We start from the raw sequence: 26,189 nt of genomic DNA on the forward strand, positions 1-26,189 counted from the left end.
CAGTTGTGTCAAGTTGGTTGGATGTCCTTTGGGTGGTGGACCATTCTTGATGCATACGGAAAACTGTTGAGCTTGAAAAACCCAGCAGTGTTGCAGTTCTTGACACAAACCGGTGCACCTGGCACCTACTGTACTACCATACCCAATATTTTCTTACCCATTCACCCTCTGAATGGCACACATACACAATCCATTTCTCAAGGCTTACTTCCTCCCCTTCATCTACACTAATTTGAAGTGGATTTAACAAGTGGAATCAATAAAGGATCATAGCTTTCACCTGGATTCACCTGGTCAGTCTTTGTCATGGAAAGAGCAGGTGCTCTTAACGTTTTGTATACTTAGTGTATATCAGACCAATATTTACAATCATGTCTATTGTGATAAAAGATAGCACAGTAGAAAACCGCAGTAGGTCAATCCGATGATATCAATAAACCACTGTGGAAATTGTTATCATAGGCTAGTATTTATCTAGTCTGAGTGCTGTCTGTTTGTGCTATCATGCCAAGTCCTTGTTACTCATGTTTGGCTTGACAATGACAGATTAGATGCCAGACTAGTATTTATCTCTGTTGGGTTGTTATTAGAGAAGCTTTCGAATTGAGCTACTGTTCTTATTTCTTTATCAACAAGTGGTAACACTTTACATTAAGTTGCTCTTAAACCTGTGTAGCAACACTGTAATTACATTAGTAACAACATTGTATAAAATGTTTTTACATAGTACTTAAAGCTATTGTTCAAGATTTTAGTAATTAAGCCCTTTATCGACTTCCCCAGAGTCAGATGTTTTTGTCTCTGTATGTAGTTTGAAGGAAGTTGCTATCTATCATTAGTGCAATTGCTAACTAGCGTTAGCGCAATCAAATCAAATTTATTTATATAGCCCTTCGTACATCAGCTGATATCTCAAAGTGCTGTACAGAAACCCAGCCTAAAACCCAAAACAGCAAGCAATGCAGGTGTAGAAGCACTGTGGCTAGGAAAAACTCCCTAGAAAGGCTAAAACCTAGGAAGAAACCTGGAGAGAAACCAGGCTATGTGGGGTGGCCAGTCCTCTTCTGGCTGTGCCGGGTGGAGATTATAACAGAACATGGCCAAGATGTTCAAATGTTTATAAATGACCAGCATGGTCCAATAATAATAAGGCAGAACAGTTGAAACTGGAGCAGCAGCATGGCCAGGTGGACTGGGGACAGCAAGGAGTCATCATGTCAGGTTGTCCCGAGGCATGGTACTAGGGTTCAGGTCCTTCGAGAGAGAGAAAGAAAGCGAGAATTAGAGAGAGCACACTTAAATTCACACAGGACACCGAATAGGACAGGAGAAGTACTCCAGATATAACAAACTGACCCTAGCCCCCCGACACATAAACTACTGCAGCATAAATACTGGAAGCTGAGACAGGAGGGGTCAGGAGACACTGTGGCCCCATCCGAGGACACCCCCGGACAGGGCCAAACAGGAAGGATATAACCCCACCCACTTTGCCAAAGCACAGCCCCCACACCACTAGAGGGATATCTTCAACCACCAACTTGGGGGGGCCAACCCAGACAGGAAGATCACATCAGTGACTCAACCCACTCAAGTGACGCACCCCTCCCAGGAACAGGATGAAAGAGCCCCAGTAAGCCAGTGACTCAGCCCCTGTAATGGGGTTAGAGGCAGAGAATCCCAGTGGAAAGAGGGGATCAGGCCAGGCAGAGACAGCAAGGGAGGTTCGTTGCCTTTCCGTTCACCTTCCCACTCCTGGGCCAGACTACACTCAATCATATGACCCACTGAAGAGATGAGTCTTCAGTAAAGACTTAAAGGTTGAGACCAATGACTGCCCCTCGCCATGGATGGATGGAAACTGTGGATGGATGGCAGTATTCACGCAAAACTGAAAGCGCCATCCACCGCATTTAACCATGGAAAGAGGTCTGGAAATATGGCTGAATGTAAACAGTGTAGTTATTCCCTCCGCAAGGCAATCGGACAAGCGAAATACCGGTACAGGGACAAGGTGGAGTCGCAATTCAACGGCTCAGACATGAGACCTATGTGGCAGGGTCTTGTAAATGACATCGCCGAAGTCGAGGATCGGTAGGATGGTCAGTTTTACAAGGGTATGTTTGGCAGCATGAGTGAAGGATGCTTTTTTTGCGAAATAGGAAGCCAATTCTAGATTTAACTTTGGATTGGAGATGTTTGATGTGAGTCTGGAAGGAGAGTTTACAGTCTAACCAGACACCTAGGTATTTGTAGTTGTCCACATATTCTAAGTCAGAACCGTCCAGAGTAGTGATGCTAGACGGGCGGGCAGGTGCAGGCAGCGATCGGAAGGAGAGTGTATGGCATTGAAGCTCATCTGGAGGGTTGTTACACAGTGTCCAAAGAAGGGCCAGAAGTATACAGAATGGTGTCGTCTGCGTAGAGGTGGATCAGAGATTCACCAGCAGCAAGACAGACATCATTGATGTATACAGAAAAGAGAGTCAGCCCAGAAATGTAACCCTGTGGCACCCCCATAGAGACTGCCAGAGTCCCGGACAACACAATATCAGATAAGTAGTTGGTGAACCAGGCGAGGCAATCATTTGAGAAATCAAGGCTATCGAGTCTGCCGATGAGAATGTGGTGATTGACAGAGTCGTAAGCCTTGACCAGGTCAATGAATACGGCTGCACAGTATTGTTTCTTATCGATGGCGGTTAAGATATCATTTAGGACCTTGAGCGTGGCTGAGGAGCACCCCATGACCAGCTCTGAAACCAGATTGTATAGCGGAGAAGGTGCGGTGGGATTCGAAATGGTCGGTAATCTGTTTGTTGACTTGGCTTTCAAAGACCTTAGAAAGGCAGGGTAGGATAGATATAGGTCTGAGCAGTTTGGGTCAAGAGTGTCCCCACCTTTGAAGACGAGTGATGACCGCAGCTGCTTTCTAATCTTTGGGAATCTCAGAAGACACGAAAGAGAGGTTGAACAGGCTAGTAATAAGGGTTGCAACAATTTCCGGCAGATCATTTTAGAAAGAAAGGGTCCAGATTGTCTACCCTGGCTGATTTGTAGGGGTCCAGATTTTGCAGTTCTTTCAGAACATCAGCTGACTGGATTCGGGAGAAAGAGAAATGGGGAAGGCTTGGGCGAGTTGCTGTGGGGGGTACAGTGCTGTTGACCGGGGTAGGGATAGCCAGGTGGAAAGCATGGCCGTAGAGAAATGCTTATTGAAATTCTCAATTATAGTGGACAGAGTTTCCTATCCTCAGTGCAGTGGGCAGCTGGGAGGAGGTGTTCTTATTCTCCATGGACTTTACAGTGTCCCGGAACTTTTTTGAGTTTGTATTGCAGGAAGCAAATTTCTGCTTGAATAAGCTAACCTTGGCTTTTCTAACTGCCTGTGTATATTGGTTTCTAACTTTCCTGAAAAGTTGCATATCACAGGGGCTGTTCGATGCTAATGCAGAACGCCATAGGATGTTTTTGTGTTGGTTAAGGGCAGAGAGAACCAAGGGCTATATCTGTTCCTGGTTCTACATTTCTTGAATAGGGCATTCTTATTTGAGATGGTGAGGAAGGCATTTAAACAAAATAACCAGGCATCCTCTACTGATGGGATGAGGTCAATATCCTTTCAGGATACCCGGGCCAGGTAGATTAGAAAGGCCTGCTCGCTAAAGTGTTTCAGGGAGCATTTGATAGTGAGTGGAGGTTGTTTGACCGCTGACCCATTACGGATGCAGGCAATGAGGCAGTGATCGCTGAGATCTTGGTTGAAAACAGCAGAGGTGTATTTAGTGGGCAAGTTGGTTAGGATGATATCTATGAGGGTGCCCGTGTTTATGGTTTTGGGGTGGTACCTGGTAGGTTCATTGATAATTTGTGTGAGATTGAGGGCATCAAGCTTAGATTTTAGGATGGCTGGGGTGTTAAGCATGTTCCAGTTTAGGTCACCTAGCAGCATGAGCTCTGATAGATGGGGGGGAAATCAGTTCACATATGGTGTCCAGAGCACAGCTAGGGGCAGAGGGTGGTCTATAGCAGGCGGCAACGGTGAGAGACTTGTTTTTAGAGAGTTGGATTTTAAAAGTAGGAGTTCAAATTGTTTGGGTACAGATCTGGATAGTGGGACAGAACTCTGCAGGCTATCTCTGCAGTAGATTGCAACACCGCCCCATTTGGCCGTTCTATCTTGTCTGAAAATGTTGTAGTTAGGGATGGAGATTTCAGAGTTTTTGGTGGTTATTGAAAAATGTAAACATGATATTGAATTATATTATATCAATTATTTTTTATCTTGCATTTGTTTCTATATATATTGTTGAACATAAACTCTATGGGCTTATCAAAGTTCCAGAGTAGCATCTCTGCTACTTTTAGAATTTTTATCCAATTTCTAAACATTACCAACAGAGTGAACATGAAAATAGATTCAAAATGGTCGCCCTCAGGATGTGCAATGATTCAAATAAAATGAGGTCTATGATTGGTTATATTGCCTAGTATGCCAATTGCTCTGTATAAAGTGGGCCATAGCTTGGAATAGGCACTGGAATAGGGACTGCAGGGAAATATTAAGCCTTGGTGGGACAGCTACACAGTTTGCCAAGGACTTAGCTAGATCTAGGTGACACTATCTCTCACTTACTTTATATAAGATACTGGGCATATATCCTTGGTGTGACACCACACCCACAGAGAACAACTGTCCCCACAGAGCAGCACTGCTCTACAAAACAGACCCAGATTTGCCCTGAAGCCGATGATGAGGACTCAAAACTGTGCTTTTCAACACCTTTTATTAATTCCATGACATTTGCTGAAACGCGTTGGTTTTAACAAAAAAATACTTATTTTTCAGCCAAATCTGCCATTGTACTACCAAGAGTTGCTGAATGTCTTTTCATCTTCTTCAAGCTCATTTTATACAGTAGAAAGGATATCAGTGAAAGGTACTGATATAAACTCAAATTGAAGTCTTTTTTTTGGTATATAGGGGTATGAGTTCACCAGATCCAGTTTCCTATTTAAACTCGCAGTTTCTTTAGCCACACTGTACTTTTAAAAAAAAGGCCCTTATGGAATCATATTTCTTGACATAACACTACCTCAAGCCCTTAATTAAGAAAAGCCTGTCTCACCTTATTGCTTTATACCCGCACTCACCCGTTCAGTAACCTTGGCTCCAGTGGCGAGTTTAGAGTTAGCTGACAAGCATTTGTTAAGTTGCAAATGGAATTGTATGTAAATGAGAGTTGGGGTTATTTTCATATAAATTCTGAAAGTTAATTGAAATGTCGATTTAAGAATTTAAAATGTCACTTTCTGATTCATCTCCTGAATTGACTGAATTCAAATGGAATTGACTCCAACCCCACGCCATAGTTGAGGTAAAATGTATTTACTCTAATTTCCTGCCTACGTGGTAATTAGAATCATAAAATGTTCATTATGTGTAAGACCAGTGTCCAGACATTGAATGTTTGAGCATTGTGAAGTTAGTAATTACACTTTTGTATGGTGTATAAATACACCAAGTCACTACAAAGATACAGGCGCCCTTCCTCACTCAGCTGCCAGAGAGCAAAGAAAACGCTCAGGGATTTCACCATGAGCGCAATGGTGATATTAAAACAGTTACTGTTTAATGGAAGAGATAGGATATAACTGACAATGGATTAGCAACATAGTATTGTGGCGTAACGACAAACATAAATTACAGAGTAAAAAGAAGGAAAAGCATGCATCCTTGCAATAAGTCACTAAAGTAATGTACTTTTGTCCTGAATACAAAGTGTTATGTTTGGGGCAAATCCAAGATAACACATCACTGAGCAACGCTCTTCATCTTTTCAAGCATGGTGCTAGCTGCATCATGTTATGGTTATGCGTGTCATCGGCAAGAAATAGGGAGTTTTTTAGAATTAAAATAAACAGAATAGAGCTAAGCACAGGCAAAATCCTAGAGGAAAAAACTTGGTTTAGTCTGCTTTCAAAAAGGCACTGGGAGACAAATTCGCCTTTCAGCAGGACAATTACCAAACACACGAGGCCAATCTATGGCAAGACTTGAAAATGGCTGTCTAGCAATAATCAACAACCAACTAGACAGAGCTTGAAGAATTTTGAAAATAATAATGTGCAAATATTGTACAATCCAGGTGTGCAAAGCTCTTAAAGACTTATTCAGAAAGACAAAGACGATTCTAACGTATTGACTCGGGCTTGAATACTTATTTATTAGAGATACTGTATATTAGTGTTTTATTGTCCGATGTTTCTTTCTTCCACTTTGGCATTACAGAGTATTTTGTGTAGATCGTTGACAAAAAATGACAATAGAGCCCCACTGTAGAGGTGTCATAATACACATAAAACCTAGCGATCAAATTTTTGAGATGGTTCCAATCGTTTTTCCACTATTCACTGGAAAACCTATTGGAACCATTTCCTTGTTTGACTGGTAGGTTTTATGGGTATTATGACTCATACTGTAGTACTCTGTTAAATCTATTTTAGTCAAGGGGTGTGAATACTTGCTGAAGGCACTGTACTTAGGTATTATTATATTTCCGATCACGAGTATCATCCGATCAACTGTCAATTTACAGATACGATTATGAATATGAGTATGGCCAGGTCGGCACACCCCTAATGAAGAGTGCCTTCATCCTCCTTATATTTTTATGATGTTACATATTTGTATTGTTAACTTCCTCTCCTCCTTCCCGAAGACCCTTGCCTGTACATCCCTCGTTTCGCCCACATGCTGGAATTTGGGGAGAAGACCCATGAGGTGTCCATGACTGCACTGCGCCTACTACAGAGGATGAAGAGGGACTGGATGCACACGGGACGCAGGCCCTCTGGGCTGTGTGGGGCAGGTACGTTGGTTGCCACGGGGATGAGCTTTAGGACGTGGCCTGACCTTTGGAGTGACCAGTCTTTCCACCTCAAGGTCTTGATCGGCGCAATTGTCCTTACACAAGACTTCCTGTCCAAAAGTGCCAGCATAACACTTTTAAAAAAGACAGGTTGCTAGAACCATAGATTCAACTGTCTTTGTGACTGAAACTTTGGTCTTAACATTGGGCTCCCAATTGGCACTGCATCTCTGTGCAAGAGGTGTCACTACAGTCCCTGGTTCGAATCCAGGCTGTATCACATCCTGCCGTCCCATAGGGCGGCGCACAATTGGCCTAGTGTTGTTCGGGTTTGGCTGGGGTAGGCCGTCATTGTAAATAAGAATTTGTTCTTAACTGACTTGCCTAGTTAAATAAAGGTTAAAAAATAAATAAATAAAAAGATTGAAGTGACCATTAATAGTTCTTTATGAAGGTGCTGTGGGTTATGAATGTGCTGTGGGTGGCAGAGAAGCAACAGTCATGAAAAGCTGTAAAGCCTACTCAGTACCTAGCCTGGAGTCTAAGAACACAGTGTTCAAAATTTAACAGCTTGAGACCCCTCTGCCCTCAAACCCCTAAAGCAGTGCATTTAAGCTTCTATTCTATTCTGCACTGTGGAGTCAGCAATATCCCATAGTTTAGGAATAAATAGCACAACAAGCTTCCTCCTCAAGTGTAAGGTTCAGCTCTTCAAACCCCCCAACCACTACTGCCACCCGCCTTCCCTCCCAAATATTTTCTGCCTACTGCGATATCTAAATAATTCATAATTTATTCATTAATCATTCAAAGTATTTGGAGCAAAGGAGGGGAAGTTTAGACTAGGACACGTGGCTTTAAATGGCTTCTGTCCTCTGGGGTAGAAGATGAGCTGTAAACAGAAAAGCCTCTATCCGTGAGGTCTGTTCAGATATAGAACGACAAAAGTGTGCGCAAGTGCAACGCGGTGATGGCACAACACCCGCTTTTGTCTCTTCACGCATGGAAACAAGTGATTGGGTCTAGCCTACTTATTGCAGTCCCAACCAGTGTGCACAGAACATTAGGGTATAGATACTGGTTCACTGGTCAAAAGTACTAAGCATGTACAGTTGAAGTTGGAAGTTTACATACACCTTAGCCAAATACATTTAAACTCAGTTTTTCACAATTCCTGACATTTAATCCTAGTAAAAATGTTCTGTCTTAGGTCAGTCAGAATCACCACTTAATTTTAAGAATGTGAAATGTCAGAATAATAGTAGAGAGAATGATTTATTTCAGCGTTTATTTCTTTCATCACATTCCCAAACATTCCCATTCCCAAACGTTTTGGGTAGCCTGTCACGAGCTTCCCACAATAAGTTGGGTGAATTTTGACCCATTCGTCCTGACAAAGCTGGTGTAAGTGAGTCAGGTTTGTAGGCATCCTTGCTCGCACACACTTGTTTCAGTTCTGCCCACACATCTTCTATAGGATTGAGGTCAGGGCTTTGTGATGGCCACTCCAATACCTTGACTTTGTCCTTAAGCCATTTTGCCACAAATTTGGAAGTATGCTTGGGGTCATTGTCCATTTGGAAGACCCATTTGTGACCAAGCTTTAACTTCCTGACTGATGTCTTGAGATGTTGCTTCAATATATCCACATAATTTTCCTACCTCATGATGCCATCTATTTTGTGAAGTGCACCAGTCCCTCCTGCAGCAAAGCATCCCCACAACATGATGCTGCCACCCCCGTGCTTCACAGTTGGAATGGTGTTCTTCGGCTTGCAAGTCTCCTCCTTTTTCCTCCAAACATAACAATGGTCATTATGGCCAAACAGTTCTATTTTTGTTTCATCAGAGCAGAGGACATTTCTCCAAAAAGTACGATCTTTGTCCCTATGTGCAGTTGCAAACCGTAGTCTGGCTTTTTTTGGGTGGTTTTGGAGCAGTGGCTTCTTCCTTGCTGAGCGGCCTTTCAGGTCATGTCAATATAGGACTCGTTTTACTGTGGATATAGATACTTTTGTTACTGTTTCCTCCAGCATCTTCACAAGGTCCTTTGTTGTTGTTCTGGGATTGATTTGCACTTTTTGCACCAAAGTACGTTCATCTCTAGGAGACAGAACGCGACTCCTTCCTGAGCAGTATGACGGCTGCCAGGTCCCATGGTGTTTATACTTACTACTACTTACTACGTACTATTGTTTGTACAGATGAACGTGGTACCTTCAGGCATTTGGAAATTGCTCCCAAGGATGAACCAGACTTGTGGAGGTCTAAAAAAAAAAATCTGAGGTCTTGGCTGACTTTTGATTTTCCCATGATGTCAAGCAAAGAGGCACTGAGTTTGAAGGTAGGCCTTGAAATGCATCCACAGGTACACCTCCAATTGACTCATGATGTAAATTGGAGGTTAAAAAACTCGTTTTAATGACTCCCACCTAAGTGTATGTAAACTTTCGACTTCAATTGTATACCAAGTGAAAACACTGCATGAAAAACAAAAGCTTAAAACATGACACTGTCCCTATTGACAATTATGCTAATACTCAGCCCTCAATACTTCCTTTGCCCTTTTTAGCTTTCAATTGTATTCCCTCAGGATTTTTTTTGTTGGGAGCAAACATTTCAGTTCGTCAAAATGTAGGCTTAAAGTCCTAAATCAATCTAACGAAGTGAGTCTAGCGCACAGCAGATAAAGGAAGGTCACACTTCATGTGAAGGGTACTGTGCCTACACAAAGACTTCATAACACATTCATAACCCATGCATACAGCATTTATAAGCAGTACATAAAGATTTTGTCATGTGTTATGGACAACCTCTGCTGCGACACACTAAAGACTGGGCCGTTGTGTAACTTCTACACCTTTCAAAGGAGCATATTGATCAAGACAAGCATTCATTTTATTAATGCTGGCTAAACATAGCAGAGGCGGCGCACAGGGAAGAAAAAACGTGTACTTGCAGAACAGGTAAAAGCGATGAGCGGTACAGTGTAGAATGTCACTGGTGCAGAAACTATTGAGTCAAGTTGAGACCCATTTCCAATACCAATAGTATCTTTGGAAGTTACACAACCCAGAAATATGGTTTATACAGTGTGTGTGTTTATTTGATTGTGTTTTAGGTAGTTTACACTTTTTCTGAGTAGCTAATAAAAGTGTGCGTGTGGACGTATGCACGTGTGTTCTTCTGTGGGTGTGTGTTGGTTGATCACTGTGTAATCCTCGCTTCTTCCCCAGCGCTGCTGGTGGCTGCCCGGATGCACGAGTTCCGCCGCACCGTCAAGGACGTGATCGGAGTGGTGAAAGTGTGCGAGGCCACACTGAGGAAAAGGTACAAGCTAAGAGGGGAGCAGATGAGGGCATGACTCTGTCATGGCTGGAATCCTATTCTTGACAGGGCTCATATCCTCTCGCTAGCCACCAAACCTTCACTAGCCTACTGTAGCTTAGTAGATCCCATCATGTTGGCAAAAGCAGTTTGGTCCATTGAAGACTGTTGGTAAAGCCTATGCTTTCCCTAAACCCGCACCCTAACACATACACTGCTAGATGACCACGCAAGCTCTGGGGTTATGGTTAAATTAAGGTTTGAAGTTGGTGGTAAGGTTTGAGTTAAGAAATAGATTTTCAGAGTTATTTATTGCTTTTATTTGAATGTAACAAGAGCAAAATACAAATATTTCAGCTGTTAGGCCATCATCAGTGTGTATAGAGAAAAGGTCTTCATCCGTCCTTTGTAACTTGACCAGATAGTGACACCTTGTAACGTCTGTTGTCGGGAGAAGGAGAAGACCAAGGTGCAGCGTGGTAAGTATTCATACCTTTTAATCGATACGGATACTTGAACAAAAAAAACAACAAAACGACAATCAAACAGTTCTGCAAGGTGCAATACACAAAACAACTACCCACAAACACAGGTGGGAACAGGCTACCTAAGTATGGTTCTCAGAGACAACGATTGACAGCTGCCTCTGATTGGGAACCATACCAGGCCAAACACATAGAAATACAACACAGAGAACAAAACAGACTGAAAAACATAAATGCCCACCCCAACTCACGCCCTGACCAAACCAAAATAGAGACATAAAAAAGGAACTAAGGTCAGAACGTAACATAACAAACCCCCCCTGGGGTTTGGCGGCTCTGGTGCGGGACGTAAGACCTCACTCCACCTTAGTCTTGGCCCACTTATGTGGCGCCTCTGGAGTGGGGACCCTTACCCCAGGCCCCGAATAGGAGGGAGACTCTGGCGGCGTCGGACAGGTGGGAGACTCTGGCGGCGTCGGACAGGTGGGAGACTCTGGCGGCGCCGGACAGGCGGGAGACTCACCAGGCTGGGGAGACATACACGCGGCCTCTTCCTTGGCCGAGGCACCGGATGCACTGGGCCGTGGAGGCGCACTGGAGGTCTCGAGCAACGAGCCTGCACAACCCGTCCTGGCTGGATACCCGGCAAGTGCGTAGAGTTGGAACAGGCCGCACTGGGCTGTGCTGGCTAACCGAGGACACCGTGCGTAGGGCTGGTGCCATATAACCCGGGCCGAGGAGACGCACTGGAGACCAGATGCGCTGAGCTGGCTTCATCCCTCCTGGCTCGATGCCCACTCTAGCCCGGCCGATTCGAGGAGCTGCGATGTAGTGCACCGGGCTATGCGTGCACACTGGGGACACTGTGCGCTTCACCACATAACACGGTGCCTGCCCGGTCAACCTCTCACCACGGTAAGCACGGGGAGTTGGCTCTGGTCTCCTACCTGACTCCGCCAATCTCTCCGTGTGCCAATACATTTTTGGGGATGCCTCTCGGGCTTCCTTGCCAGCCGTGTTCCCTCATATCGCTGGCTCCCTTTTCCTGCTGCCTCCGCTTTCCTGGCTGCCTCCACCTGTTCCCGTGGGAGGCGATCCCTTCTAGCCAGGATCTCCTCCCATGTGTAGGCTCCTTTCCCGTTAAGAATGTCCTCCAATGTCCATTACTCCTTTTTACCACGCTGCTTGGTCCGTTGGTGGTGGGTAGTTCTGTAACGTCTGTTGTCGGGAGAAGGAGAAGAGCAAGGTGCAGCGTGGTAAGTATTCATAATACCTTTTAATCAATACGAATACTTGAACAAACAAAACTACAAATGACCAGTTCTGCAAGGTGCAATACACAAACGGAAAACAACTACCCACAAACACAGGTGGGAACAGGCTACCTAAGTATGGTTCTCAATCAGAGACAACGATTGACAGCTGCCTCTGATTGGGAACCATACCAGGCCAAACACATAGAAATACAACAAACAGAACTAAACAGACTGAAAAACATAGAATGCCCACCCCAACTCACGCCCTGACCAAACCAAAATAGAGACATAAAAAAGGAACTAAGGTCAGAACGTGACACACCTCTCCTCCTTTTGTCAAGATTGACAGAGTTTGAGGACACTCCCACCAGTCAGCTGACCATCGATGAGTTCATGCGGGTGGATCTGGAGCAGGAGTGTGACCCACCCTCTTTCACTGCTGGACAGAGGAAGGTCAAGATGCAGGCGGTACGTTACCTGACTCTTTCCAGGCATTGGCTTGCTTGCCCTATCAATCACCTGTCAGTGTGTTTGATTGGCACAGCAGCATGTCTCAGATGGAATTGATGGCCAGGCATTGGCTGGCTTGCCCTGTCAATCATATCTCAGTGCATTTGATTTGCACAGAAGCGTGGCCCGAATGGAAGGAGTTGACACTTGATTTAGAAACTTTTAGTTGCATGGTGTGACTCGTTCAGTTTTTACCACAAACATGGATGAGAAGTAATCTGGTATGTGACCAGACTGCCAGTTTCCATATCAAGTGTCAACTCATCCATCCAGAACATGCTACTGTGCAATTCCAATACACTTCTGAAAGCACTATCCGTAAATCTGCAATTGACTGAATCCCATCAATAGTTTTTTTCACTTTGACTCTCCCTTACCCCATTTTAGCTTGAACAAGAGTTAGCGAAAAAGCTGGATGAAGTTCAAGGTATGTTTGGTTTATATTGTGGTAATAGGTAGCCTCAATGCAGGCTACCACAAAGTTTTGGAACTTTAAGTCTGGGAGCATTTTTGATTAGATCTTTGAGCATTTTGTATGTAAATAAAACTCAAAAATCTCATCAAAATAATTGTGATATAAAATGTAATGTAAATTAATGTAAAACGTCATATAAAATGCATGCGATCAACTAGGTCACTGTAGATTTGAGATAATTGTAAATGTGAAAACAAACAATGTAATGTGAAGGGTCATCTCAGTTTCACAGTCTCTCTACCCCCGCAGGTGAAATCAGTTTGTATCGAGACGAGATCGAGACGGAGCTGGAAAACAGCAGGCCAAAGCTCAGAGGGATCTACGCTGCCTATGCCAAAGAAATAGGTGTGTGTGTATGTGTGTGTGTGCGTGTACGTGTGGGTGCCCACTGCCTTTAGTGTGTTTTTTTTACTAACTCAACAAGAAGCACGTCTCTGTGGCTTCTGTCGTTTTTTTAATCAAGGCGACGCTGTAGGTCAGTTCTGACAAGGTGCTTCATCAGTGTCATGAGGTCACACTTTTGCCCTTTGAAAATGGCAGGCGGAGAACTGCGGATGATTGTCATTTTGAGTTCTCTGAAAAGAGCAGCGTGTGTGTGTCTAAAGTACAGCTACACACATAACACCTATGTGACTCAATCCCTGAATATGTGTATGTACTGTATATATCCCCAAGACCCATCCTCTCCACTCTGACCCTCAGACCCGCTGGACGAGGTGCTTTCTCAGGCCTCGTGCTCCAGCCCCAGGGAGGTGGACCCCGAGGAGGACGAGGAGCTGGAGGCAGTTGCCCAACACCTGAACCAGGACTTCCTCTGCCAGGTCATCCAGGGGGAACAGCAAGGGGACGAAAGAGGGGGAGAAGGAGTGACAGAGGAGGCACCCCCTCCACATCCACCACCCAGAGGAGGGCCCTCCCTAGCTTCCATCCTGGGTCCCTTGCCTAGCGCGGCTAGCCTGGGGCTCAGTGAGTCCATCCATGAGTGCATCGCAGAGGACAAGGACAGTGGTGAGTCCAGACTACATTGCCAAATCAAATCAGCTCCATAGTGTTTTGGTAAATGCACAATTGCTCAAATCACTTCCATTGATTGTTCTCTAGCAGTGGCTTATGTTATCTGGAGTTTGTGGTGGCTGTTTAAAGAAATACTTCAGGATTTGGCAATTTTCTTTTTCTACTTCACCAGAGTCGAATGAACTAGTGGATACCATTTTTATATCTATGTGCAGTATGAAGGAGGTAGAGGTAGTTTTACCCATAGCAGATACCCATAGACTTCCAGTCATTACTTTAATGCTACTTACATAGTGCGCTAACGCTAGTTAGCAACTTCCTTCAAATTGCACGAAGAGACATAAAAATGGTGGAGTCCACCCCCAAACTGCTAGTAATACCAGTGTGCAAAACTTTTGTGTTGTCACAGTCAGGTTGTATACTGGTTGTGAAAGGACATCATTTAGATGTATTTTTTGTGTGTCTATCAGCATGACGTTTTGGTCAGAATCTCCTATTGAGCACCTGTCAGTCAAGCGATCACCAAATCTCTCTCTCTCTCTCTCTCTCTCTCTCTCTCTTTTCTTAATAACTGCCATTTTGGCCTGAGAGTTCTTCCCACACCCCCCACACCCCCCTCACATCAGTCGCGGGTTGAGGGGTCATTCAAACACAACTTAAAACACTCTCTACCCACCATACCCACTGACTCCCCTATAGCCCTGACCGCATTTGACCACAGCCAGAAGAGGACTGGCCACCCCTCATAGCCTGGTTCCAATCTAGGGTTCTTCCTAGGTTTTGGCCTTTCTAGGGAGTTTTTCCTAGCCACCGTGCTTCTACACCTGCATTGCTTGCTGTTTGGGGTTTTAGGCTGGGTTTCTGTACAGCACTTTGAGATATCAGCTGATGTACGAAGGGCTATATAAATACATTTGATTTGATTGATTTTGATTTGACAACATGCCTTAATTTGGCTTAAGTGGGTTCTATATTTTATTTAACATACCGGATCAATGATGTGAGCAAGTGTGTGCCGAGCGAAAGGCTCTCTGTCTCTCTGCTCCCGACTGGATGGATAAAGGTGTAACGGCATTCCTCATCCTCTTCTGAGAAGCGAGAAGGATTGGAGGACCATTGCGCAGCGTGGTAATTGTCCATAACGTTTTATTTTAAGATATAAACTGAACACTATGAAAATAAAAAACAATAAACGTGAACATGACCGAAACCGTACCGTGTGGCAACAAACACACACACAGAAAACAAACACCCACAACTCAAAAGTGAAACCCAGGCTACCTAATTATGATTCTCAATCAGAGACAACTAACGACACCTGCCTCTGATTGAGAACCATACTAGGCTGAACTCAAAACCACAACATAGAAAAACACACAGACTGCCCACCCCAACTCACGCCCTGACCATACTAAATAAAGACAAAACAAAGGAAATAAAGGTCAGAACGTGACAAAAGGTATTAACTCCAGCACATCCCCTAGCCTCACTTAACCAATCAATATGCCCAACACCTCTCTCTGTAGCTGCTTCCGAAATGGCACCCTATACCCTATGAAGAGAATTGATGGGGTTACGTCTAAATTTCTTGAGGTACAAAAAGGTGTACCACAGCGGACGATTTTGGGACTTGTTCTCTTCACTATGTATACTTCACAATGTATAAATACTGAACAAAAATAAACGCAATATGTAAAGTGTTGATCCCATGTTTCATGAGCTGAAATTAAATATCCCAATTTTCCATACACACCAAAAGCTTATTTCTCAATAATGTTGTGCACAAATTTGTTTACATCCCTGTTGGTGAGCAATTCTCCTTTGTCCATTTAAATAACATCACATTTATCAGAAATACAGTGTAGACATTGATAATGTTGTAAATGACTATTGCAGCTGGAAACGTCAGATTTTTTTATGGAATATCTACATAAGCGTACAGAGGCCCATTATGAGCAACCATCACTCCTGTGTTCCAATGGCACGTTGTGTTAGCTAATCCAAGTTTGTCATTTTGAAAGGCTAGTTGATCATTAGAAAATACTTTTGTAATTATGTTAGCGTAGCTAAAAACTGTTTTGCTGATTAAAGAAGCAATAAAACTGGCATTCTTTAGACTAGTTGAGTATCTGGAGCATCAGTATTTGTGGGTTTGATTACAGGCTCAAAATGGCCAGAAACAAAGAACTTTCTTCTGAACCTCGTCAGTCTATTCCTTTTCTCAGAAATGAAGGCTATTCCATGTGAGAAATTGCCAAGAAATTGAAGATCTCGTACAACGCTGTGTACTACTCCCTTCACAGAACAGCGCAAACTGTCTCTAACCAGAATACAAAGAGGAGTGGGAGGCCCCGGTGCACAACTGAGCAAGAGGACAAGTACATTAGTGTCTAGTTTGAGGAACTGTCACGCCCTGACCTTAGAGATCCTTTTTATGTCTCTATTTTGGTTTGGTCAGGGCGTGAGTTGGGGTGGGCATTCTATGTTTTCTATTTCTGTGTGTTTGGCCGGGTGTGGTTCTCAATCAGAGGCAGCTAGCTGTCTATCGTTGTCTCTGATTGAGAACCATACTTAGGTAGCCTTTTCCCACCTGTGTTTTCTGGGTAGTTGTTTTCTGGGTCTGCACCAGACAGAACTGTTTCGGTTTTGATCGTTCTTTGTTATTTTTGTTACGTCAGTGTTCAGTTCAAATAAAAGGTATGAACACGTACCACGCTGCACCTTGCTCCTCTCCTTCCAACAGCCGTTACAGGAACACATGCCTCACAAGTCCTCAACTGACAGCTTCATTAAATAGTACAAAAAACACCAGTCTCAACGTCAACAGTGAAGAGGAAACTCCGGCGATGCTGGTCTCCTAGGCAGAGGTCCTCTGTCCAGTGTGTGTTATTTTGCCAATCTTTTATTGGCCAGTCTGAGATATGGCTTTTTCTTTGCATCCCTTAGCCAGCATCCCAGAGTCGGCTCTTCACTGTCTTCACACATAATTTTCCATTCTCATGAAGCCATCTATTTTGTGAAGTGCACCAGTCCCTCCTGCAGCAAAGCACCCCCACAACATGATGCTGCCACCCCCGGGCTTCACGGTTGGGATGGTGTTCTTCAGCTTGCAAGCATCCCCCTTTTTTCTCCAAGCATAACAATGGTCATTATGGTCAAACCGTTCTAATTTTGTTTCATCAGACCAGAGAACATTTCTCCAAAATGTACTATCTTCACTATCTCCAAAATGTACTGCACATGTCGTCATGTGCAGTTGCAAACTGTAGTCTGGGTTTTGGAGCAGTGGCTTCTTCCTTGCTGAGCGCCTTTCAGGTTGTGTCAATATAGGACTCATTTTACTGTGGATATAGATACTTTTGTACCTGTTTCTTCCAGCATCTTCACACGGTCCTTTGCTGTTGTTTTGGGATTGATTTGCACTTTTCGCACCAAAGTACGTTCATCTCTAGGAGACAGAACGCCTCTCCTTCCTGAGCGGTATGATGGCTGTGTGGTCCCATGGTGTTTATACTTGCGTACTATTGTTTGTATAGATGAACGTGGTACCTTTAGGCATTTGGAAATTGCTCCCAAGGATGAACCAGGCTTGTGGTCTACAATTTTCTTTCTGAGGTCTTGGTGATTTCTTTTGATTTTCCCATGATGTCAAGCACAGAAGCACTGTGTTTGAAGGTAGGCCTTGAAATACATCCACAGGGACACCTCCAATTTACTCAAATTATGTCAATTAGCCTATCAGAAACTTCTAAAGCCATGACATAATTTTCTGGAATTTTCCATGCTGTTTAAAGGCACAGTCAACTTAGTGTTTGTTATCTTCTGATCCACTGGAATTGTTATACAGTGAATTATAAGTGAAATAATCTGTCTGTTAACAATTGTTGAAAAATTACTTGTGTCATGCACAAAGAAGATGTCCTAACTGACTTGCCAAAACTGTAGTTTGTTAACAAGAAATTTGTGGAGTGGTTGAAAAACGAGTTTTAATGACGCCAACGTAAGTGTATGTAAACTTCAGACTTCAACTGTCTATTGTTTTATTAAGGGTGAATTTGGAAACGGTTTCAATATGTCTTCCCTGTTAAAATTAAAATAAATAAAACATTTAAAAGTGAACTACTTTTGACCAGAGCCGTATGGCTCCTATTTCTCCCTGGTCAAAAGTATTGCACTTCAAGTGCACTACATAGGAAATAGTGTGCCATTTCGTACAAAGCCTCTCTGCCTCGGTTTCAGCAGCTCAGTGAGGCTGGGCTGGGCTGATATTATCCTGACCAGTGGTCACACTGTTGTCATAAATCTTCATTAATCTGCAGGGCGCTATCCCAAACAGAGTCACTGGAAGTTCAGGTTGAATTTTAAAGGCCTGTCTCATAGGGTAAACTCTACTGTTATTTAAACCCTAATTTATTATTATGGAACAAAACAAGCGTAGAGTATTATTTAAACATTTTGAAATGATATGAAGGATTCCCATTTTACCAAATGATTTAGATACCAAAGCATTGATCGTGTACAATATCCAACTTCGACAGATATTACAAGTAAGCATTTCAGTAAGGTCTACTACACCTGTTGTATTCGGCACACTGTGACTAATAACATTTGATTTGATTCATGGATGGTTGTTTGCCAACCCTTGTTCTGACAACCTTATTTTGAAGCCGTAGTATTTCTCCTTGATCTGTTGACCAATCCATAAAATGCTTTTATTGGAGACTTATCGTCAGTGTTCTTTGAGATATGGTAGGGAGATTGTGTCTGCAAACATTGACAGAACGTTTAATCGGTGCCCTTGCATTAATCCCTTGAAGAGGGGAATGAAGTGCCACAGATATTTATATTTAGGAGTTCAGCGAGCCAATGCTAACTAGTGTTAGCGCAATGACTGGAAGTCTACCAGAAACACTAGCATTCATTCCCAAAATATGCTGGATGCTGAGAGCCAGCGTTTTCACACTTCCTAGGAGAAAATTCCATTGGTTATTAGTGAGGATGATTCATAGTAGACTATAAATAATGAAATACACAGACACCTTAGACATTTAAGGCATATGGGCCGAATTCCAAATGTGACACTGCCTCACCCATTGGCCAATGTTGACCACATAAATGGACTGCATTAATCATAGGTTACATTCCAAATGGCACCCTATTCCCTATATACAGTCCACTGGAAGCCAGTGGAGTGTGCGGAGGGAACACACAAACATTCTAGAAACATTGTACTAATGACTTTCAGAGGAATCCTATTCTATTCACATTGGGCAAATATAATGATATCATATCGCATTACATTATACAACTACAGTCGTGGCCAAAAGTTTTGAGAATGACACAAATATTCATTTTCACAAAGTCTGCTGCGTCAGTTTGAAGAGTGATCAGATGAATTGCAATTAATTGCAAAGTCCCTCTTTGCCATGCAAATGAACAGAATCCCCCCCCCCCAAATTCCACTGCACTTCAGCCCTGCCACAAAGGACCAGCTGACATCATGTCAGTGATTCTCTCGTTAACACAGGTGAGTGTTGACAAGTACAAGGCTGGAGATCAATCTGTCATGTTGATTGAGTTCGAATAACAGACTGGAAGCTTTAAAAGGAGGGTGGTGCTTGGAATCATTGTTCTTCCTCTGTCAATCATGGTTACCTGCAAGGAAACACGTGCCGTCATCATTGCGTTGCACAAAAAGGGCTTCACAGGCAAGGATATTGCTGCCAGTAAGATTGTACCTAAATCAACCATTTATCACATCATCAAGAACTTCAAGGAGAGCGGTTCAATTGTTGTGAAGAAGGCAATTTATGTGTGGGGTTGCTTCTCAGCCAAGGGGGTGGGCTCACTCACAATTTTTCCTAAGAACACAGACATGAATAAAGAATGGTACCAACACATCCTCCAAGAGCAACTTCTCCCAACCATCCAGGAACAGTTTGGTGACAAACAATGCCTTTTCCAGCATGATGGAGCACCTTGCCATAAGGCAAAATTGATAACTAATTGGCTCGGGGAACAAAACATCGATATTTTGGGTCCATGGCCAGGAAACTCCCCAGACCCTAATCCCATTGAGAACTTGTGGTCCATCCTCAAGAGGCGGGTGGACAAACAAAATTCCACACATTTTGACAAACTCCAAGCATTGATTATGCAAGAATGGGTTGCCATCAGTCAGGATGTGGCCCAGAAGTTCATTGACAGCATGCCAGGGCAGATCGCAGAGGTCTTGAAAAAGAACGGTCAACACTGCAAATATTGACTCTTTGCATCAACTTCATGTAATTGTCAATAAACACATTTGGCACTAATGAAATGCTTGTAATTATACATCAGTATTCCATAGTAACGAAAATATCTAAAGACACTGAAGCAGCAAACTTTGTGGAAATTTATATTTGTGATTTGAGACGCATGCCTAGTTCTGTGAGTGTAAAGGGACCCTTGGATGGTATTGTAGAACATTGATTGGCGTTTGAAGGGTTGTGTGCGAAGCCTTTAGTCCAATCAATTCCTTCAGATTAATTGGGGACTGATGTTGACCTTCTTTACACTTTTCTAGTCCATGTAAACTACCTAGTCTTTTTCCTACAGTTCTGCTGCTTCCTTTTGACTATGTAGGCTACATTGTAGTAGTTTGTCCTATAATTAAATTGTGTTTAATGTGAATAAAAACAGTATTCAGGCTAACCGCATCATTATCAGGGACAAGAGAAAAACCCCAAGTTATTTTTCTTTGTGATAGTATGATATTATTGATTTGGAGAAATTCCACATTGATTGAAATGGTATGAGAAGTGTGCATGAGAAGTGAAATAGAATGTTATAGTAGTAGATCATTGGTCAGGCTTTGCAGATCCTCACAGCTGCTCGCCTCTTGACCCGACCCTCTTTCCCCTCTACCCCTATTTGACCTCCCATTTCCTTCTCCACTTGGCCACTGTCGCCTGTCCAAACAAACTGGCTCATATTTCCTTGAGGCACCCAAACACACTTCTGAATTACAGTAAGCCTAGTAAAAAGCTTGCGCTAGCATTACTAGCACGCTTCCTGAATACAGGAACCCTAATAAAATATTTAGCGCACTAGCACTACTAGCGAACATGCTCCCTGAATACAATAACCCTAATTAAAGTCTGTGATATTAAATGTAGTTGGGCTAGCGTTCTTTATAAGTTGCTAGCTAGCTGGTAACGGTAGCTATGCGGAGTGGATGGATATTATTCATCGTTGTCCTTGTGCCTGGGAAGCTGAGGGGGGTGTCTCGAATGGCACCCTATTCTCTATATCGTGCACTAATTTCTGGTCAGAATTAGTGCACTTTATAGAGAATCATTTTGGACAGAGCAGAGAGGCTGGAGGGAAAGCTTCTTTGGGAGAGGCTCAGGCCCCAGGACTCGTAAACATTGGGCTTTAGTGGCTTTAGCAGAGATAAATCTCCCCAATCCCACACACACACAGAAATATAGGCGTGGGCTCACTGGCTCAGCGTCCTGCTCATTTAAAACCCTGCCGTGTATGTGTCAGTGATAATGTGTTGGTGTTATTTATTTAATTAATTATTTAATACAATACAAAACATACACATACAAAAGACACCATACAGATGCACACAAACATCAACATCACACCTGCTCAGACCCACCTGTTCCCACCTCTATCTCCACTGCCTGCACTACTCTCCGCCACGTCCTCAAATTGCACAATTTTGTTCCTCTCCAACCCTCACGCTCTTTCAATATTTAGATAATGAAGCGTATGATCTTTCCATTGACTTAACGATGGAGGATTGGTTGATTCACAGTTTTAAGTATGCTTTTTCAAGATAATTGACAAGAAGAGTATTGTCCAAGCCATTGCGTATCTCACTGCATGTCTTGAAATATGCAGACAGATGGATTAAAGTAGATTTACATTGTAATACCTCTGACAGCCAACTTTCTAACTCTGCCCATAACTTTTGGACTTCATAGCATTCCCATAAAGTCCAAAAGTGAGTGTGTCTGCTCAGGTATTTGCCTAAAAGTGTGTGTGTGTGTGTTGTTTGTGTGGCATTATATAAATCTGTGCCTCCCTGCCTGTCTGTCTCCGCATTATCTGTGTGTGTGTGTGTGTGTGTGTGTGTGTGTGTGAGGTCTACTGGGCAACCCCACCCCCCTCACTCTTTAAAGCTGACAGTCCGGGGCCATCTCTCTGCAGGCTGTGTGTACAGTAGCTCCTGTGGACATTTTATTTCCAGTCACCCCAGCATTCTGGCACCACTAAGTGCATCTGCCCTCAATAGGCGCTCTGTGATGAGCCAAAATGACCGATGATGTGACGACCTCCTTCGAACCCAGTGCCTATTTAAAGCAGTCCCACTTTCCCAAGGAGAGGACGCCGCTTTTAACTCCCCAGAGGCATCTCCCTCAGAATAAAGTTGTAACTAGTTCATGCTGATGTCATCAAAATGTCTCTTCACACTAGATCTAAACAGAAGTTTCTAGCCTAAATACAGGATAAGGAGAGACCTATTCCCCAAACTAGAGCAGCGGCTGTTCACCTGACTTTGACGGCGCTAGCAAGATATAGGATTATCCAGTAAATCCAATCCAAGACCAGTGAAACATGGTTATATTCTGCAGGGTTTGAGCAAACTTGTCTTTTGTTGGAGACTGTTTTTAAAAACGAGGTTTGGCATTAACTTTATGTGAACTCTGCCATTTTGAACAAAAATGCTGAACTCAGGGCTGAGTTTAGCAGAATTTACCTCACAGACAAGCTGTCTCTGTGAATTACAAACCTCGCTTGGTGGTGTACTGCAACGTGGGTTTGAGGCTACGGTTGCCAATCCTCCCGATTCGGCCTGAAGTTTCTTTCTTTTCCTTTCTTTCTTTCTTTCTTTCTTTCTTTCTTTCTTTCTTTCTTTCTTTCTTTCTTTCTTTCTTTCTTTCTTTCTTTCTTTCTTTCTTTCTTTCTTTCTTTCTTTCTTTCTTGCAAACAATTCATTTTTATTGGAATCACATAAACAACACAATCAATCAATATTACGGTACAATTGCCCAACCCCTCCCACAACCCACCTCTGAGCATTTTTTCCATTACCCCCAATGAAATTATTATTATTATTATTTTTCACCTTTATTTAACCAGGTAAGCTAGTTAAGAACAAGTTCTCATTTGCAACTGCGACCTGGCCAAGATAAAGCATAGCAGTTCGACACATACAACAACACAGAGTTACACATGGAATGAACAAAACATACATGTGTAACTCTGTGTCGTTGTATCTGTCGAACTGCTTAGCGTTATCTTGGCCAGGTCGCAATTGTAAATGAGAACTTGTTCTCAACTTGCCTACCTGGTTAAATAAAGGTGAAATAAAAAATACAGTAGAAAAAAAAGAAAACAAAGTCTATATACAGTGACTGCAAATAAGGTCAAATAAGGGAGTTGAGGCAATAAATAGGCAATTGTGGTGAAGTAATTACAATATGGCATTTAAATACTGGAATGGTAGATGTGCAAAAGATGGATGTCCAAGTAGAGATACTGTGGTGCAAAAGGAGCAAAATACATGAAATACAGTATGGGAATGAGGTAGATAGATGGGCTGTATACAGATGGGCTATGAACAGGTGCAGTGATCTATGAGCTGCTATGACAGCTGGTGCTTAAAGCTAGTGAGGGAGATATGAGTCTCCAGCTTCAGTGATCTTTGCAGTTCATTCCAGTCAGTGGCAGCAGAGAACTGGAAGGAAAGGCGACCAAAGGAAGAATTGGCTTTGGGGGTGACCAGTGAGATATACCTGCTGGAGCGTGTGCTACGAGTGTGTGATGCTATGGTGACCAGCGAGCTGAGATAGGGCGGAGCTTTACCTAGCAGAGACTTGTAGATAACCTGTAGCCAGTGGGTTTAGCGACGAGTATGAAGCGAGGCCAGCCAAAAAGAGAGTACAGGTCGCAGTGGTGGGTAGTATATGGGGCTTTGGTGACAAAACGGATGGCACTGTGATAGACTGCATCCAGTTTGCTGAGTAGAGTGTTGGAGGCTATTTTATAGCTGACATCGCCGAAGTCAAGGATCGGTAGGATGGTCAGTTTTACGAGGGTATGTTTGGCAGCATGAGTGAAGGAAGCTTTGTTGAGAAATAGGAAGCCGATTCTAGATGTAATTTGTGATTGAAGATGCTTAATGTGAGTCTGGAAGGAGAGTTTACGGTCTAGCCAGACACCTAGGTATTTGTAGTTATCCACGTATTCTAAGTCAGAGCAGTCCAGAGTAGTGATGCTGGATGGGCGGGCAGGTGCGGGCAATGATCGGTTGAATAGCATGCATTTAGTTTTAGAGCAATTGGAGACCACGGAAGGAGAGTTGTATGGCATTGAAGCTCGTCTGGAGGTTAGTTAACACAGTGTCCAAAGAAGGACCAGAAGTATACAGAATGGTGTCGTCTGCGTAGAGGTGGATTAGAGAATCACCAGCAGCAAGAGCGACATCATTGATGTATACAGAGAAGAGAATCGGCCCAAGAATTGAACCCTGTGGCACCCCCATAGAGACTCCTAGAGGTCCGGACAACAGGCCCTCCGATTTTACACACTGAGCTCTATCAGAGAAGTAGTTGGTGAACCAGGCGAGGCAATTATTTGAGAAACCAAGGCTGTTGAGTCTGCCAATAAGAATGTGGTGATTGACAGAGTCGAAAGCCTTGGCCAGGTCGATTTAACAAATTAAATGTAAACCGTGTTGACTGACTTTTATAATAAAAAATATATATTGTGAATTACTTGTACAATCCAACAAATGCAATACCAACAACGTTTCTGGATTTTTATAATCTCTCAAAATGAGTTTGGCTTGAGTACGTACCCCTGAGTGACATTTTACGTTGAGCATTTTACGTTGACATCAAGGTGTAACATGCAAATGGTGTGGCTTGTAGTCTGAAAGAAAAGCATGGACAATGGTTCACTTGATGGTATTCCTACTAGTGGCTATACCGGCTGCTTGTTGAATCAGGTTTTCTGCCTTTTGAGCCAATATGCTCCTATCAGCTAGTTGCATTATTTCCTAATATAGACTAGACTTACATGAACTCTGGAACTGGTACCTCTTTGAATGTGTTTTTGAAGAAACACAACATTATTTACTACAAGATTTTCACATATGTATTTGGTACTTCAAATGCATGTTTAGCCAGGCCTGGCTTCTAGCCATGTGTTGTCGAAAGCTTTCCTTTCTTTCTTTCACTGGAAATATTGGGTACAGACCTTCCTCGTGTTCATTTTTAATGCAGAAAGCAGTACTATGGTCAACGTCATTGAGTGACTTTCTAGGTCTCTATTATGCTGTCCATGCAGACGCTCTCTCCCTCTGTCCTCTATTGGAGCTGCAAGGTGTGTCGGCGAAGGAGGGTGATTGGCCATGCGCTGACCTCCTGCCGTGATGTAATTAGACAGCTGCTCCGGCCAACCTGCCTACCACCCTGCCAGTGACAGTACAGCTGCAGCTCTGCTCTGCCGTACCACCTGTCCTTCATCTTAAAGGGACAGGCAACACTGTTCCGGTTTGTCTTTTTTGCAGTGTTATCTCAGGAGATGTGTTATTTCTTATATCTTATTAATGTGGTTCCTGAGACAGAATATGCAGTGTTTGTGTGTGTCTCTGTGTGTGTACACACTGTATCTAAATGTGTTTGTGGAACTGACAGCTTACCACAGAGGAGCTCGCCTTGAACGGATGACAACTGACAGGAAGGGAGACAAGCAAGTGGCACCCTCCTCTCTTTCTCCCCTCCTGGTGTACACAGTCACACACACATCAGCTACACTCAGGGCCTGTCACGCAGAAAACATACTAGGGCTACAAAGCAGAGAAGCCTGGATATTGTCCTGAGAAACATTTTATGCTTATAAGTGAGATAATGTTGAAGGGGAGCTTTACATGCCCCAGTAATATGATGTAATGTGTCATATTACAAATATGTGACCCACCACCTGGATTCGGTCCGATGTAGTCCGATGTACTTTAAATTGCATTTTTTAAATTGCATAAAAGTAGACTCAGAGCTAGAAAATTGTATATATTACACTGCAGTTGAGGAATAATGGTACAGTAATTCTGCTTTGAAAGTTGACAAACTTGTAACCCCACTTTTGAGAAAATGTCCCTTGAATGTTTTGGTACACCTACTGGAGAGTTCTACACCCACTAATCATTGTTCACACTCTCTTAAGCCTTAGCCACACCCATCTCTTTAAGGAT

At 43.2% G+C, this 26,189-nt stretch overlaps 1 protein-coding gene across 4 annotated transcripts in view; it reads left to right on the forward strand.

Annotated features, from left to right (window-relative positions):
* The window catches only part of brf1b (BRF1 RNA polymerase III transcription initiation factor subunit b), a 122,945-nt gene that overhangs the window by 41,183 nt on the left and 55,573 nt on the right, over positions 1 to 26,189 (forward strand). For all 4 annotated transcript variants that reach the window (XM_035793994.2, XM_035793997.2, XM_035793995.2 and 1 more), the window contains exons 7-12: positions 6,723 to 6,872; positions 10,109 to 10,202; positions 12,282 to 12,408; positions 12,838 to 12,877; positions 13,175 to 13,270; positions 13,628 to 13,933. In XM_035793994.2, coding sequence (XP_035649887.1) covers positions 6,723 to 6,872; positions 10,109 to 10,202; positions 12,282 to 12,408; positions 12,838 to 12,877; positions 13,175 to 13,270; positions 13,628 to 13,933 — 813 coding nt within the window. The remainder of the gene's footprint in view (positions 1 to 6,722; positions 6,873 to 10,108; positions 10,203 to 12,281; positions 12,409 to 12,837; positions 12,878 to 13,174; positions 13,271 to 13,627; positions 13,934 to 26,189) is intronic.

Source organism: Oncorhynchus keta, chromosome 19 (assembly GCF_023373465.1).
Source record: "Oncorhynchus keta strain PuntledgeMale-10-30-2019 chromosome 19, Oket_V2, whole genome shotgun sequence".
NCBI classification, from domain to species: domain Eukaryota; kingdom Metazoa; phylum Chordata; class Actinopteri; order Salmoniformes; family Salmonidae; genus Oncorhynchus; species Oncorhynchus keta.